Genomic DNA, 15,433 nt, shown 5'->3' with positions numbered 1-15,433 from the left:
GCAGTCAATGCATCACTATTTTTTAAATTTTTGCAAAAGAAAAGCTGATGAAATAATGTGCCTGGCTGTAATTATAAATGATAAATGAAGTGCTTTCTTTTTTTTAAGATTTCTACTTCAGCATATATCTGATTTTTAGTATTTAATTTCACTTGGTTCCAAGTAACAACTTGATGCAGCCACTGGATCTTTGAGATGAGCTCCAAGAAGTACCACCCTTCACACACACAGCCCTGCAGGCCATCAGCACAGAAAGCAGCTCTGCAGCAGCGTCTGTTAGGGATGGACACCAGGCACAAGGGAAAGCATTCTTAGAAAACTCTTCTAGTGGTCACCCTGTTCCCACCCAGAGATTGCTGCCCCTCTCCAAAAACCCCACCTAACCCTGACCTTCTACAGCCTATAGTCTATATGGTTTGGACCCAGTCCTGTTTAATATCTCTATAGATAATCTGGAGGAGGGAATTGAGTCTGCCATTAGCAAATTCATAGATTACACCATATATGTGTTCCCATTTCATAGGGATTTTGTATTTCCAGTTGTTTCACAAAAGGTTAGAAAACAAATTTTTGCTTCAGCTCGGCAGAGGAATGGAAACCTCCACACCCCACAGTGCCAGGAGCAAGCGTAAGAGTTGTGACAGCTCTGCTATTTCAGCCAGCTGAGACCAGAAACCCCAAAGGCTTCCAGTGGCTCTGCACAGACCCACGGGCAGCATCGTCCCTGCTTGTCCCTATCTTGTCTCACTGTTGCCTTCCTGCCTGAAGCCAAGAGAGGTTTTGGTACCGCAACAAGGACACACCCCAGCTCCTGCACTACTGCACCCCCAGCACAAGGCAAATCGTGTAATGCAGGGAACAAAGGGTGAAATGCTCCCTTTTTTATTAGAGCACAAAATGTCCTCTTGTCCTGCAAGCCCGTGGTTTCATTCTAGCTCATAAGGAACCAAAATTTCAAATTTCAGAACATCCTGGAACTTCAAGTGTTCTGAAGTGCTCATCTCACACCTCTTCCTTTATAATGAGAGAAACACTTGGGTTGATAAAAAGGACCAGCCTCAGCCTAGAGAGCAGAGGAGTCTCACTTCTGTTATATCCTGCTGAAAGGTTTTCCCTGGAAAGTGCAGCCACAAAGTCTTAGATCACTGGAGAGCAAAGGAAGTGGAGGGAACAATCAAGTAGCTTTCTTTCAGCGTGCTGGCTAAACAAATCTTTCTGATTTTCCCACTTGGTCATTTTCTCATGGAAAAGCATGCCCAAAGAAAGTTTCTAACTGGCTCTAGCTGCTGTTGTAAAAAAATCACAACTTTGTACAAGTCTTCTTGGTATTTTATGTTCTTTTTCCAGCTTCTGAACTGGGAAAAATACAGTATGATTCTGCAGCAGCTTTGCTGCACAGGTTTAGCTCATTAGCATTCAATAAATAACATTAATATTAACAAATACAGAGTAACAACTCAGCTCCCACAGTCACACCATGGCTGTGCACAACTGAGAGGAGCCAGAACAGATCTGAGATTTCCTGATCATTGTTTGAGGCCATACTGAAAGCAAATCTATTGACTATAGACTGCTACCTCTTTGTGAGTAAAGATGACAACGTATCTGTTTCATGTTTAATATACATATTTTAAAATCTAAAAGCTGATGTTCTCTTGAGAAATACTAATTCCCAAACACTTGTTTTCCAGCATGCATCAAGATACAACAGGATATGTCTGCCTCCTGATCCAGCCTGCCAAGAAAGCAGATGCTGGCTGGTACACCTTGTCTGCAAAGAACGAAGCTGGCATTGTCTCCTGTACTGCTCGGCTTGACATATATGGTGGGTACTGGCTGGGAAAGAAAACAGGGCCCCACTGGTTCTTAGTCTGCATTTGACATGGGTTAGAAATCAGTGTTACAGCATGGCCACAGCTTCCTAAGGCCCCAGAAGAGATAAAACCATACAGCTAAATGGCCAAACCAGCCCTGCTGCACTGGCAGGAGGGAGAGTAAAGACAAAACACCAAAGTTTTGCACAATATTCTCTACTCCTGTTTTCCACCTCCCAGAATCTCTAGACACATAAGCATATATTTTCAAGTTGAACTTTAACTCTACTGCCTCTAACAAGTCTGTGCTACAGCCCTGACCTGACAGAGCAATGAATTGCACACAAGAAAGTGGATCCCTTCTTCCACAGAGCATGGGGGTGCAAAGCAAGCCTAGCTGATAGGGGCTACTTTACATCCCATACATTTATCTAGGACTCAGAAGGCCCGGGCCCACCTCAAGAGCTACAGCACATCATTTAACTGTTATCTCTGCAAGATGGAATAGAAAAAGCAGAGTATTTGATCACTTAAGCAGCATATTAAAACAGAAAGCATGTTCCACAAACTGGATTGTATCTATATGTATATATTCCACAAACTGGTTGGATTAGAACCAGACCCTTAAAAGAAAAAAACAAAGAGCCCTTGTTTCCAAACTCATATTTCCATTTTGGTTTTTAAACCCTGCCTAATTATCAGAAGTAAGGCACCAGTGCATCTCTGTCAGCCTCCTGCCACCTTGTGGTGATATGGGCAAGAGTAATGGAAGGCTCAAGAGAGGGCTAGGGAGAGGCTGATTTAAGAAAGGTGAAACAAAATTTTTAAATTCCTTAGGTATCTAAAAGTTGAAAGACATAAATTTTCAAGGATTCAAGACACAAACAGGAAAAATACAGAAATCAAGAAATGTTTCCCAATTCCAACCACATTTTCTAAGATATGCAACTCACACCCTAAAGTGAGTGACAGAAGTAATTTTTCTTTATGCTATTTTGAATGGGTGGAGTAGAGAGATTGAAGGTGAGGTCTGATACTTACAATTCTGCACGCAAAGAAAAATAATAATGAGTAAATAATCAATACAAGTAGAAACAAATTGGGCACTGCAAGAAAAAAGGAAGTTCTTTTTAAAATATTTCCAGATAGGGTCAAAATTCAGCATGGAAAGACATTTCTTATCAATGCTTAACATGTAGATTGTTTTCTCCCACACTAAGTTCCCTCATAGCATTGGAGCCTGAGCTTGATTTCCATTTTCATACCCTTTCCTTTTAACTGTTGACAGATATATATCTCTAATTTGGGTGCAGACCTGTACGGATAAACACTGGCTAAGACAATATAATTTTCCCTTGTCTGAAATGTTTTAGGGATAACAACTACTAGATATTATGCAATACAATATTTTTACAAAATTGTAGCAGTATTTGTAGCATATGTTCATATGGCAACATGTAGAATGGTACTTTAAAATTATTGAATATGTGTCTTTGGATTACATTCCTTTTAGTATTTAAAAAAAATATCTAGAAAACACGTTAGTAACTTTAACTACTATGGCAATAAAGATTGTAAGCACTTCTTTGAAGAAAAGCCATGCAGAGGCTGAAACAGTACAAAATCAGAGCCTTGGCCACTTTGTCCATCTCTGTTCATGCTATCTAGCTATGTTTTTAGTTTTGATTGCAAGAGTTTTGGAGAAGGCTCCAAAGATTCAATCATTAAATTTGTGACTTTGTGAAATCCATGCAAACATTGCCATGGAATTGAACGGGGGGGAAATCTTACAGAATTGCTGAACATACAAACATTGCCAATGATAATATTTGAAAGAACAGACCCTAACCCAGGAAGACCAATGCTGTGCTCTCTTCAGGGATGTTGGAAGCAACTTTCCGGGTGTGTGGATTGATTTCCACGGTTTGTTTGTGACCCAAACTGGAGGTTTATAAAGCCCATTGTGTTTCTGTTGCTGCAGCTCAGTGGCACCGTCAAATTCCACAAGCACTGAAGCTCCGGCCCGGGGGCAGCCGCTACACGAACCTCAGCAGCCAAGGACTCGACATCTTCTCTGCCTTTCCAGCTCCTGAGAGCCCTGTGCTGTTTTCATCCCCAGCCCAAAAGTTGGTGGAGAGTGAAGAACTTTGAAAAACAAACACTTGTTCCAGTTGCACCTGCGGAGATACTTAGAACTGTGAAAAACTAAATAATAAAAACAAAAGAGGTACAACTCACGATGCTCAAGGTTTACAAGCAACTTGTTGGTAATTCAGTGTTCTGCTGCTGCAAATGATGCAAGCAATATATCATACAAGACTTTTGCATATGATTTTAATGCAGGATAATTGTGGTATGGAGTGTTGTGCAATAAATTCAGTACTGTGTAGTTTGCTAAGAATTACATAGTCAACATAGTTTTCAGCACCTAAAAGCCAATACCACTTTTACTTCTTGAATTAGAGCTACTGCACTGTAGCTGCCATGGTAAGGATTGATGATGATTAGCTGGGATACTGCCAGTGAAAACACTGACATTACAATAACATCAATCCTGAATGAGGGTAAACAACAAAACTTTGAATGTAATTTTAAAAAACATGCCAAATAATCAAGAAGCACAAGTTAAATCGAAAAGATGTAACTCATTTTTATATACTATTATTATTATTATGCCAGCCTATTCTAGAATTTTTGAACTCCAGACTAGGTAAATATAGCATTTTATGTAGGTACAGCTGTATACCCTAAATATTTATATCTGTGTGTGTGTGTACTCTATGAACTGTGTATTCTTGGTGTAAGGGTTCATTGAATAAGGTACAAGGCATGTGCATAAGGTGCATAGGAAATGGAAATTCCTCTTGTCTGAAGCATGTTCTCTTGAGCCCATAACTGAAACTATTTACCAGATGTGCTTCATACTTTTTCTTTCCCATGTTAGTGATCCTCTGACTTCAACATGGATCATACCAAACTTGTCCCTTCATGGCTTTTAAATATCAGTCTAATTTTCCTGATTTTCAATGTGCATCTATCATCTAGCTCATTTTATGGCTAAATGGAAAGGAATTATGACCTGGTATATTTTTGCCACCATTTAGGAAACAATCACAAGGGTAGTGGCTAATAGGAAGACAGAAAATTCTGTTAATATACAAAAGTTACGAAGTTAAGCAGCAGTTATATGTAAAAAGCTAAAAAAAACAACAGTAACAATAAATAAGGCAAATTAATGAAAGCCCAAAGGAAGGTGTTAAGTGACAGCACTTAATGATTGACTTAAATATATTTGGCATCTATACAATTATATTAATACCCCCAGCTGTTAGAATCTGTGAATGTTTAATATGTTTTCCTGCATCTTTATATCACTGCTAACCCTCTCTCTAGACAATGGTTTCAAGCACTTCTTACTTACTGCTTTCAACATGGCTGCAGAATGCAACAAAGTCATGATCAAAGAAAGTCACAGAGATGAAAAAAAAAATTAATAGATACTTTCATTTTTGACTATGTTTGGGGATTCTTCAAATTTAAAATTTTAGCTTTCAAAAACTCCATGTGCAAAGAAAACAATGAAGAGTTATCTTAAGAGCAAAATAATATTGGATATAGCCAGAGACTGAGAAAGATAATGTCTTTCACTGAGATTCCCATAAACAGAGCTTCTGTTGTTCCTTACTATTGATTCCCTCAGGATTTAGAGGAAGTGAATTTCATGTCATGTTTTCTTCCCACCTGAGTGAACACCATAAAACAAAACCATCATTATAACTCTTACACTTTTGTTAGCAATCTCAGGCAATTCAATCCAGACTGGACAGACCAGAAACGTAAAACAATCTTATCCCAAGAGTTAAAACAAGGTACAGGTGTTTCCAAGGGAAAGCATATTGCCCACATTGTACCTCTTCCCTGGAAATCAAAATAAAACTCATGGCTATTGAAAGCGATGCATTGAGTTAAGTGATTTCAGTAATGAGATGCAGAACTTAAGACATAATGTGGCTCTGATCTTCTCGGATAGAAAATCTACTGCTCCTATTACCTTCATTTGGTTTTTAGGATGCCTTAGGGATTCCAAAACTACACCCAAAATTTCAAGTTTCCCATATTAGTTACTCTTGGAAAAATAATCCAAGAAAAGTTATTGAATTTTACTTGCTTAATTCAGTGCTGTTGGGAAATGGAAAGGTAGGAAATTAAGACACAAAAGATCAAACTCACATCTACAGCCCTGTTCTTCCCATCATGTCAGAAAGAGAGTAGGTTTTGAACTCAAGTATTCCAGGTCATCAGGCTTTATCCCTAAGCACAAGCTCAGTCAAGAGATTGCCTGCTTGCAAGTCCCCCATGGGCCCTTTTCCTGGCTGGGAGTGAGGGGTTGGACCAGATGACCCCTGAGCTTTTTTCAGACGTAAAACACTCTTTGCTTCCTAAATTATTTTATTTTCCACTGCCTGTCTAGATATCCTACCTGGATTAAGTTATCTGTCAGCTGAGTGGAAACTAAGAATTCAAGCATGCACAAACTTTTCCTTTTTGCTGGAATCTAACCCATTAGGCAAGCCCAGCTACAAGAGTTCTTCACACAGTGTGGGGGAAAGGAATGCTAGTACTCCCCACTGGCAAGTACCTGGTTACCAGGGCTGGAATCACACTGACCAGTATTACTGACAGCAGCAGTGGTTTTCACATTTTACAGCATCAGACATCACACCCAAAAACTCAATGCAAATTAAATAACAAAGTGCACAGTGCAAACATGCAAACCATGTCTCTGCAATACCAGTGGAGTGTCCCCAAACTCACATCATTATAACCTGAGCTGACATGCTGACCATTATGTGGTACAATGTTTCTTACAATGTCCATTCTGTTTTTCGGAAGTGGGAGGACAAGAAGCTGAAAGATTTTTCCCAAAGATCTGTCATTCAAGTCATCCAAGAAGGGGCCCCAGAAATCTCAGTGTGAGTCAGGCTATGGAAGGCAGATCACCAAAAATGTGTTAGCTGAACTGTAATAGTCTCTCCTATACAGTATTTCCTAGCAAAAAGATCAAAACCCTTCACATTTCCCTACAAAATGCAGATGTCAGCAATTTCAATTCCTTTCAGTAGCTCAGATAAAAACAAAGTCACACTCTGATCCCAAATGGTCTGTTGTTACATTTTGTTCCTTAACTGCTAGAGGACATCTCTCCTCTGCATGTGCTGAGCCCACGCAGTGAGCCTGTAAAAGCAGCCTGTGGGAATGGATGCCAATGCTTTTCACAGGTGCTATTGATGTGCTCATCAGAAGGAAGAACTTGCAAGAAAAAGACAGCAAAATTACATTTGTGCTGTTAAGTGGTGGAAAAGACATGAGAAAAAAGCCTGTGGAAAGGAAGGAGAGCAGGACAGCCCTATGTTGCCACCCCATGTCAGGATGTGTTGGAGCCACTCTGTTCCCTCCTGAACAGCCTGGCTGCTCATTGCTGCTCTTCACTGAATAACCAGTTCCACTTCACACTTTCACAGCTTTCACTCACAGCTTTTCATTCTCTCATTCAAGACAGGCTACTGCAGCAACAGAACTTCATGTTAGACCTTCCACTAAAGTCACTGTTAGTTATTAACTGCCAAAATCCATGAAACCACCACAATGTGGAGCATAATTCTGTATAAATGTGATACAGAAACGCCCACGTTTGTAACCTCTCAAGTGTTCACAGATGCACAATCTTGTAGGTTTATTTAGTTTCCCATTTCCTCCTAGTCCTGCTTTTGTATACAACCAATCAGAGGCACGGTATATTGCACACTAGAGCAGAAATGACATCTTTTGTGCTGCAATTCTCTATTTCAAAAAGTGTTCTTTTTGCTTTAAACTTTTGGTCCAAATTGATGCAAACCCAGCTTACAGCAGCATTACATTTGGGGCTGCACTGATATCATTGGACCTCCTTCCTTAAAACCACTGGACTGAGTTCCTTGCTTCCACATGGAAGGTGGAGCAACCCTTCTGAATGCCTCACATCTGCCAACATGAGGAGATGAGAGCACACACTGCAAAAAGGAAAACCCAAGTCTGCAGTTTTCATCTCAATATGCAAACAACTGCCAGTCCCAATTGTTTATGGCAATTGTAGGTTCTTCAACCAATAAATCTGGGATACAGATTCATTTAAGAACTGTGTTCTTAATGCTACCAGGTTTAAAAGCACTAGTTTCTGAAAAACGTCTTTACAAAACCTAATGAAATATTTATATTGTTAATACTGAGTAAGTGATTAATTGAAAGTTGCCTTATTATTTCCAATACAAAAATGTTCACTTTGAGCCTTAACATTCTAGTTAATATTTCTTCCTGATTAAAGTTGATATTTTTAATTTTTTTTCCAAAGTCATTCTCACTGGGAAGAAAAATGCTCATATCAGTTTTACAGTATATTTTAACTGCATGTGAAAGGAAAAAAAACCCACCTGCCTGTTTTTGTATTTCCCTTCATCTCACCTGAACTTAAATAAATGCTTCAGAGTTGCATACAAGACTGTGTCCTTCACATGTTCAAATAATTGTGAAAATGTGCAACAGTGCCAGAAGTTTTCTCAGAACTTTGCTGTGACAGCTGATTAATAAAATCAGACTACATTATTTAGAAGAAAATAATAAATATTGTCAAGTTATATACTAGCAATTCTTCTAGTAGGTAGCTGTGAAATAAAGTTGTTGCTTTTTTAAACAATTCTTGGTATCCATTTTAAAATTTTTTAAAACATGCTCCTACCTACAGTGTGCCATAGCTGAACTCCATGGTGTCTCAAAAATTCCTTCAGGGTCAGCTGGCCCCTGTGCCCTGGAATACCTGTGTGCTGCCTCCAGAGCAGCCCTGCTGCAGCTCCCGTGCTGCAGGCACAGGGGCCTGGCACAGAGCCCTGATCTTTGCAACCCTGGCTGTGCATCCAGCACTTGAACAGGAAAAAGCTGAATGAGGGCAACTCAAACACACAAACCACACTGAAGTTCCCTCTTCGCTCTGCATGCCTTCAACACAAATAATTGAGCATCTTTTTTGTGTAAGGGTCCATCGGTACAGTTTGGAATGGGTTTTAAATAAGCTGCAGAACCAAACCAAACTCTTGAAGGAATGTGGATCTCATAGCTCAGGTAGAGAAGAGAACAGGACCAAAAAAAGGATGAGTCCTGCCCACTTCTGCACTCCCATGTAACCGTGTTTCTCCATTCCCACCTGATTTCCATGTACTTTTGTGCCTGCCAGGTCAAAGGAAATGTTCTTAAAAGCATTTTAGCTCAGCTACAGCTCTGTGAGCTGAAGTAGTTCCTTCACATCTTATCATCTGAGCAGCACAAGTTGCTTCTATTAATGCCTTTATACATCAAGTCCATTATAAGAAACCATTTATTGCATAACCAAAAGAAATCTTGGGGCATATGTATGTGAATTTAAGTGGAGTTCTCCATTTATGCCAGTGGGAATTCTGTTCAGAAACTGAGCATCCTTTGTGAGTTAGCACAGTCTGTTAGCAACAGGAAACACAGTTTTGTAAGGAAATGGAAAAAACATTGAAGACAATCTGAGATATTAGAAAAAATATTACTATGCACCCCAGGCTGCAGAAAGCCAGTCAAAAATGAATTTCTTATTCCTTGGTGTTACATATGCAGACACTTCAAGCAAATTTAGTAAGGTATCTTTTGCATGCTAATTTCTGCACAAATGAAAACTGAACCACAAATTAGTAGATGATATGAAAATGTACTCTTTAGTAGAAGAGACATTTAAATATTACACATGGGGCTGGTTAGAGGTTTTGAAGCCAGGTTTGCTTGACATGTAATTAAAGTTTAAAATATAGAGAATTTTTAAGAAGTGGCACGAGTACCAGGTGAATATTTTTTTAAGATATCTGTGTAGAAGAAACACTGGACTGCTTCTCCATAAATAAACATGTCTTCATCCTCAGTGCACTTGGTCTTTTCCCCTGGATATCTTGTAGAAATAGAAGAGCTAAACATACTTAGAGAAAAAGCAGCTCTTCCATGTATTATTTTAAAACTCTGGTTAAATTTCACTCCTAAACTACAGAGAACCATATCCATATTGCTTAGCTCAAATAGCTGGAATCCCAAGAGTAAGGGTACCTATGTTAAGGCAAAAGTTTCCTTTGGCAAATCAATTCCTTTGGCCTGGAAACAGCACTTTTTAAAATTAGTTCCTAATGAATCCCATCACAGGAGGGACTTCCACAAATATTTTTCACAGAAAATTTTACTTAACAATATAGATGGAGTGAGTTAAATATTGAAATACCTAATGATACTCATGCTTCCCCACAGGAGGAAGCTGCACTGCCATTGACTTTACAAATGTACAGCTGAGGTCAGGGACATTATTACTGTGAAGAATGGGTACTGTAGCACCATTTCAGAATTCTAGTCAAGAACTGAGACTTGCCCTGTGTGTACATATAGTACAAGATGGTCTGTGCACTAAATACCTCATAAATGGTGAGATGGAAGACAAAAGCCTAAAAAATTGGGATGAATGGAAGTTTAAAACATGTTGATAATGAGGAAGAAGGCACTTGAGTTTTTTTTTGCTAACACACATTTTGGGAATGTGCTACCCTAATTCTGCTTTCAGCTGCTGCAAAGTCACTGCAGTTAAAAATGTTACTCTAGTTCCAAGCTCAAAAATAACTCTGGGCATGTCAAAACAGGGTGATATGATTAGAAGAATCACAAAAGCACAGTACCTGTAGCTTCAAATAGAAAACCCTGCAGAAAGTCCTTTCAGAAAAATAGAGGTTAATTTCCCACAAACAGTTCATAGAATTTCACACTGAGTTTCAATAGTGAAACACATATATGTAAAGTATGCAAGACATATTTAATGAAGCAAGCATTTGTCATCCCCAAAGCTCCCACAATAACGTGGTTCTACAATTACAGTGATAACTGGACAGATGGACCAGATGTAGTACTGATAGTACAAACAGAAGTATTTCAGATTTGCACTGCACTGTTCAGTGGGACAAAGATTTATGGACAGACAAAACTCAGCCTCTGAGAATACACCAAGCTCTGAGCATCTGAGCTCTGGCTTATTTGGAGGCCTAATAGAAGCCATACTTATATAAGGGGAGCGAGCACAAAATGCCCACACCAGCAAAGTCCAGTACAGAAGGTGGCTCAGAGCCATTACCTGACCAGCATCAAAAAGTCAGTGGGGAACAAATATTTGGAAGCAATAATCAAACCCAAGTCAAACAATCACTTTTGCATTTCACAAATATCACTGAAGTATTTGTAAAGGAAAGCTATTAAAAGAAATCAATCATTTACTGAATAGTTGTTTTGTTTGAAAAGTCCCAACCAGCTTGGATATTATCTGCTTTTCAAACTGCACTCAGAATTTTTAATGATCTAACTTTCCCATCACCTCAACTCACTCTCCAAAAGGCTTTGGCAGATAATCAATAGACAGCTGTCTGTGCACTACACAGAATTTACCCTGCTCCCTTCACTACTACAGTAAACTGAAAATCCGAACTTCAGCACTGCACCCTCCCAAGAAACAAAACCAGTACAACATTAGATAAAATCACAATTTCCCCAGCAGCAATATTATTAATTATAAATAAAGGTATCAATAAACATTCATGCCCCATTAGCACAACAAAATCTAAGATAATAGGGATTACAGGGGATTGGGATTATAACCTTAACCATATTGATCAGAAGCAGAGACCTGATTTATAAGTGCTCATTACCTACAAACTGCACTGAAGTACTTTGCAGGACTTCAGTTTCAATTCTTAAGAACTTTTGGTAACATGAGCACAGATATTTTATGGCTTGTGTTGCTTTGTTCCTCTTTATGTAAGTTTATTACCATTTAACCATTCCCTGCACACTAGTCCATTATTTTTTTTAACTATATCATCATATGCAGTAGAAAATAAAGTACAAAGCTGCATAGAAGAAACAAAATTGGAAGAGAAATGGCTGTTAAGTACTTTTAGCTGAATTACTGCAATGTCATGTCCCACAAAAACAAATCATATGCCAGTAGCACAGAAGCATCAATAGTGTTCTTGCACTCTACCCTGGCATTTATCCTGTTCTACTGTATTCCCCTTTGCACCTCAGCTTTAGGCAAGCTTTCTGTATCATATAATCACATTACTTATTTGCATGCAATTCCTGTTTCAGTATGGAAAACCCACTGCTGTTAGCAGTGCAGGTGAGACAGTATCTACCTGAGGTTTACAGCTAACACATTAGGGTAAGAGAGCACATTATTTAATTAAGAACTGTATTCATTGTTATCACATACATAAACATGCCACTTAATGGTAAGTAACATTCACACAGTATTAACTTGACTATATGATGGACAACAATTAATTTCTACTGTCTGAACAACATGACTTCATATCACTGAGGCCGAGTCCACTTTCTGCTTGCCGATAAAGATCTAACGTAATTCACACAAAGAGAAAGCCCACATTTTAATAACTAACACTATTCATCACCTTTAAAGAGGCTAAAGATGCATTTAGAAATGCATTCCTGAATGCCAGTGTTTAAAGGAGAGACTTGCTCGGAATACACAGTGTGTTTAAGCCAGCCTGGAAGCCATCCTCCGTGGCAGGCACCGTGCCGCTCGCAGGGCAGGGGAGGCAGGAGCCTGAACAGTGACCAGGGTGGAACCCTAGCGAGGGACAGACACACAGGGAGGGCAGACTCTGCTCTGAACGGCTCCTAAAGCAGTCCCTCTCCCCCCAAACACGGCTTAGTTCCTCTTCGTGCCTTTGTTCTCCTCTGAAAGCTGCTTAATTGTCGAAAATAACTCCTATCAAAGCTATTCATTTGTCATTTGAAAGAATCCTAAACTATGAGGCATGGCAGCAGCCAGCAGGGAACCTGCAAGCCTTCCCTGCTGGAAATCCACCAGCAGCTGCTGTGGGACAGCAGCTTGTCTCCTTCTCTCTGGGCTAACACCAGGGAGGCCTTTTCTCTGGAATCTCCCCTCAGCAGCAGCACCCTTCTGTCGCTATAGGACACATGAAAGCACGACGTGAGCCACCTGCTATTTGCAAGGTAAAGAAGAAAGTTTATTCTCTGACTCCGACATTTATACTTTCCCAAAGGTGACATTGGATTGGAGAGTGAATGGGCCACCTCTCCAAAGACATTGGACAAACCACTAGTACATCAAGTTTGTCCAGCCCCATAAAAGAATGTAAACAATATGTTGTTTACAGAAATTGTGTGGGAAAGTTCTCCAACAGAATGTAAACTCAGAAGGCTTTAGAAAATCTTAAGAATCAGGGTGACACCCTTCAGCTCCACAGTCCGCTGCCACCATGCCAGGCACCGACAGCTGAGCTGCTGCCGCAGACGCTGCACCCTGCTACAACCACGTCTGCTTCCCCCACGTCTGCTTCCTCCCCTCGTGTTTCCATCTTCCCAACCTCCTTTCCTCTTCTGCCTTTTCTCCCCGGACCCCTCTGTCCCCTACAAGTGAAAGTGCAAGTAAACAAAAGGCCACTCAGCACATCACCAGGGCTGAAACTGAACTCAACTGCTCTGCAAAAATACTCCATCGTTCCTTCCCCAAATTTGCACATAAAATACACTCCTCGCTGTAACTGGGAAGAAAATATAATTGCTGGTTGTTTCTTCAGCACATTAAACTGCCAGGATTGTGATAGAAGTTGTGTAACATTTGGGGTAGAAAATCCACTAGTAAGTAATTCCTAGAGCAGGAATTTCAGGTATTTGGTGAGGACATTGCATATGAAACACTTTATTTAAGATTTACAAAATCTGTTATTGTTTTCCAGATAACATAAGATTAAAAAATAAAATCCCATCATTTAAAGCCGACAATAATCTAGAAGCTTAGACTATTTTCACACAAGCGTTCTCATTTATGGTATACAATCACACGTGTTTTTACAATCACTGAAAATAAAACATTCCTTCCATGAAACCAGCTCTTTTTTGAGCATACAAGAGACACCATAAATTGGATTAAAGCAAACCTACACAACTTTGGAACCCATATGTCAAACTTACAAAGTTTAAGAAAGTTAGTTCTCTGAGGACTAGAACTCCAATACATTATAAAACTTTTTCCATGTGAACCATTTATGCAAAAAGACACTAAAGAACAACTTTAAAGCTGACATAAAAAGAAAAATATGGAATAAGGTTCATTTATGGTGCTATTCTATTTAGTTACACCATGGGTCAACTTGTCCCATGATCTGTAGAAATACTGTCATGATTCATCACAGTAAAAAAAACCTCCAAAACTTCTTTAGTTAAAGCATTAAATACACTAGATAAACTAGGAAACAACTGTCAGAAATATTTCAAATTAAAAGTATAATTTCCACCAGCATTAAATAAATTAATTCATTTTAAATGCCTTTTGACTTTATGTTCTCAGAGCAAAATTATTTTGCCAAATGACTATAAGACGCAAACAAGAATGAGCTATTATAATGCCAATATTACCTTAGTCAAGCAGATTAACTCTTGCTAATTATTAAATTACACATCTGGCCTGCTGCATACTCTTAGCTGGCAACAAGTTCTAATTAGCTATCTGGAAGTGCTCGGGGTGGTAGCTGAACACCCTCTGTGTGTAAGGATTGCCGTCCGCCGTGGGTTTCTGTGCCGGGTAGTGGTGGCAGCTGTCTCCAGGGAAGTGCTCACAGTGCAGGCTGAGCCACTCTCGCTCAGTACTGAACCTCTCAGCTTCAGCAAGGATCCTGGTCAGAGCCATGATGTAGCTCAGAGCCATCTGCAGGGTCTCATACTTGGACAGTTTCTTATCCTGCCCCCACTGCGGAACCACCTTTCTCAAGCGATCGAAGGCCGTGTTCAGTCCCTGCATGCGCCTCCTCTCGCGGGCATTGGCAGCCAGCCTCCTCTTGGCAGCGTTCTCCATCCTTTCCGAGCTGCACTTCACAACACAGCCTGCTCCGCTTCTGCACTGCGAGTCTGGCTCCACAACTGGGTCCAGGGGACTGGATTTACAGGTTTTCATATTCGATGCAGCTTCACTTTCACACGCACAAAAATCACCCAGCAAAAATTCGCTTTCAAAAAAGTGGTAAGGAAAGCACTCGTGGAGTAACCCTCGTACCGCTTGAATCTGCTTCCCATATAAATGATGGAGTATTTTTCTTGGGTTCTAAAAAAATAAATATAATAAAATAAAAGTTCTTCTGGAAATGTCTGAAAATCGTTTCTTATCGTTGAAAGAAAGGATGAAGCATTTTTATGTCTTACGCTTTCATTCTTTTAGATTCTTTAATCTCTAAGAGAGAGAGAAAACAATGAAATATCCATTCTCAAAACCTATGCTACTGAAGAAAACAGTCTGTTGAATCCAAGAAGGATCTTACTGGATTAAAGGCACAACAGCTCCAAATGGCTGTTTCAAATGAGAGAAGTCCTGATTCAGTTGAGGAGAGGATTTTGTGATGGTGAAGGGTTGCGCTCTGCAGCCGTGACTTCCTAAGAGAGATTTTGCTTGGCTCTGCCGGCCAGCAACGATTGTGTCGAGCGGACAACTCGAGGCTTTATAGAAA

At 39.8% G+C, this 15,433-nt stretch overlaps 3 protein-coding genes across 7 annotated transcripts in view; 1 reads left to right on the top strand and 2 right to left on the bottom strand.

Moving 5' to 3' along the window:
* MYPN (myopalladin) overlaps positions 1-8,544 on the top strand; it is a 70,760-nt gene extending 62,216 nt beyond the window's left edge. For all 3 annotated transcript variants that reach the window (XM_085583843.1, XM_021529040.2, XM_085583841.1), the window contains 2 exons: positions 1,692-1,825; positions 3,796-8,544. In XM_085583843.1, coding sequence (XP_085439969.1) covers positions 1,692-1,825; positions 3,796-3,965 — 304 coding nt within the window. In that variant the 3' untranslated portion in view covers positions 3,966-8,544. The remainder of the gene's footprint in view (positions 1-1,691; positions 1,826-3,795) is intronic.
* ATOH7 (atonal bHLH transcription factor 7) overlaps positions 1-14,886 on the bottom strand; it is a 45,967-nt gene extending 31,081 nt beyond the window's left edge. The window contains exon 1 of the mRNA XM_085583872.1: positions 1-14,886. This exon is cut by the window's left edge and continues 26,958 nt beyond it. Coding sequence (XP_085439998.1) covers positions 14,431-14,886 — 456 coding nt within the window. The 3' untranslated portion in view covers positions 1-14,430.
* PBLD (phenazine biosynthesis like protein domain containing) overlaps positions 1-15,433 on the bottom strand; it is a 108,387-nt gene that overhangs the window by 64,229 nt on the left and 28,725 nt on the right. Inside the window, exon 9 of one of the 3 annotated variants that reach the window (XR_014956389.1) lies at positions 1-15,433. This exon is cut by the window's left edge and continues 26,958 nt beyond it. The exons of the other annotated variants lie outside the window; for them this stretch is intronic. The gene's annotated coding sequence lies outside the window, so the exon portion shown is untranslated. 3 annotated transcript variants of the gene reach the window in all.

The sequence above is a fragment of the Lonchura striata genome, chromosome 6 (genome assembly GCF_050655825.1).
Source record: "Lonchura striata isolate lonStrDom1 chromosome 6, ASM5065582v1, whole genome shotgun sequence".
NCBI lineage: Eukaryota > Metazoa > Chordata > Aves > Passeriformes > Estrildidae > Lonchura > Lonchura striata.
The sequence above is the reverse complement of the archived record's forward strand: the minus strand, read 5'-3'. Positions and strand labels throughout refer to the sequence as shown.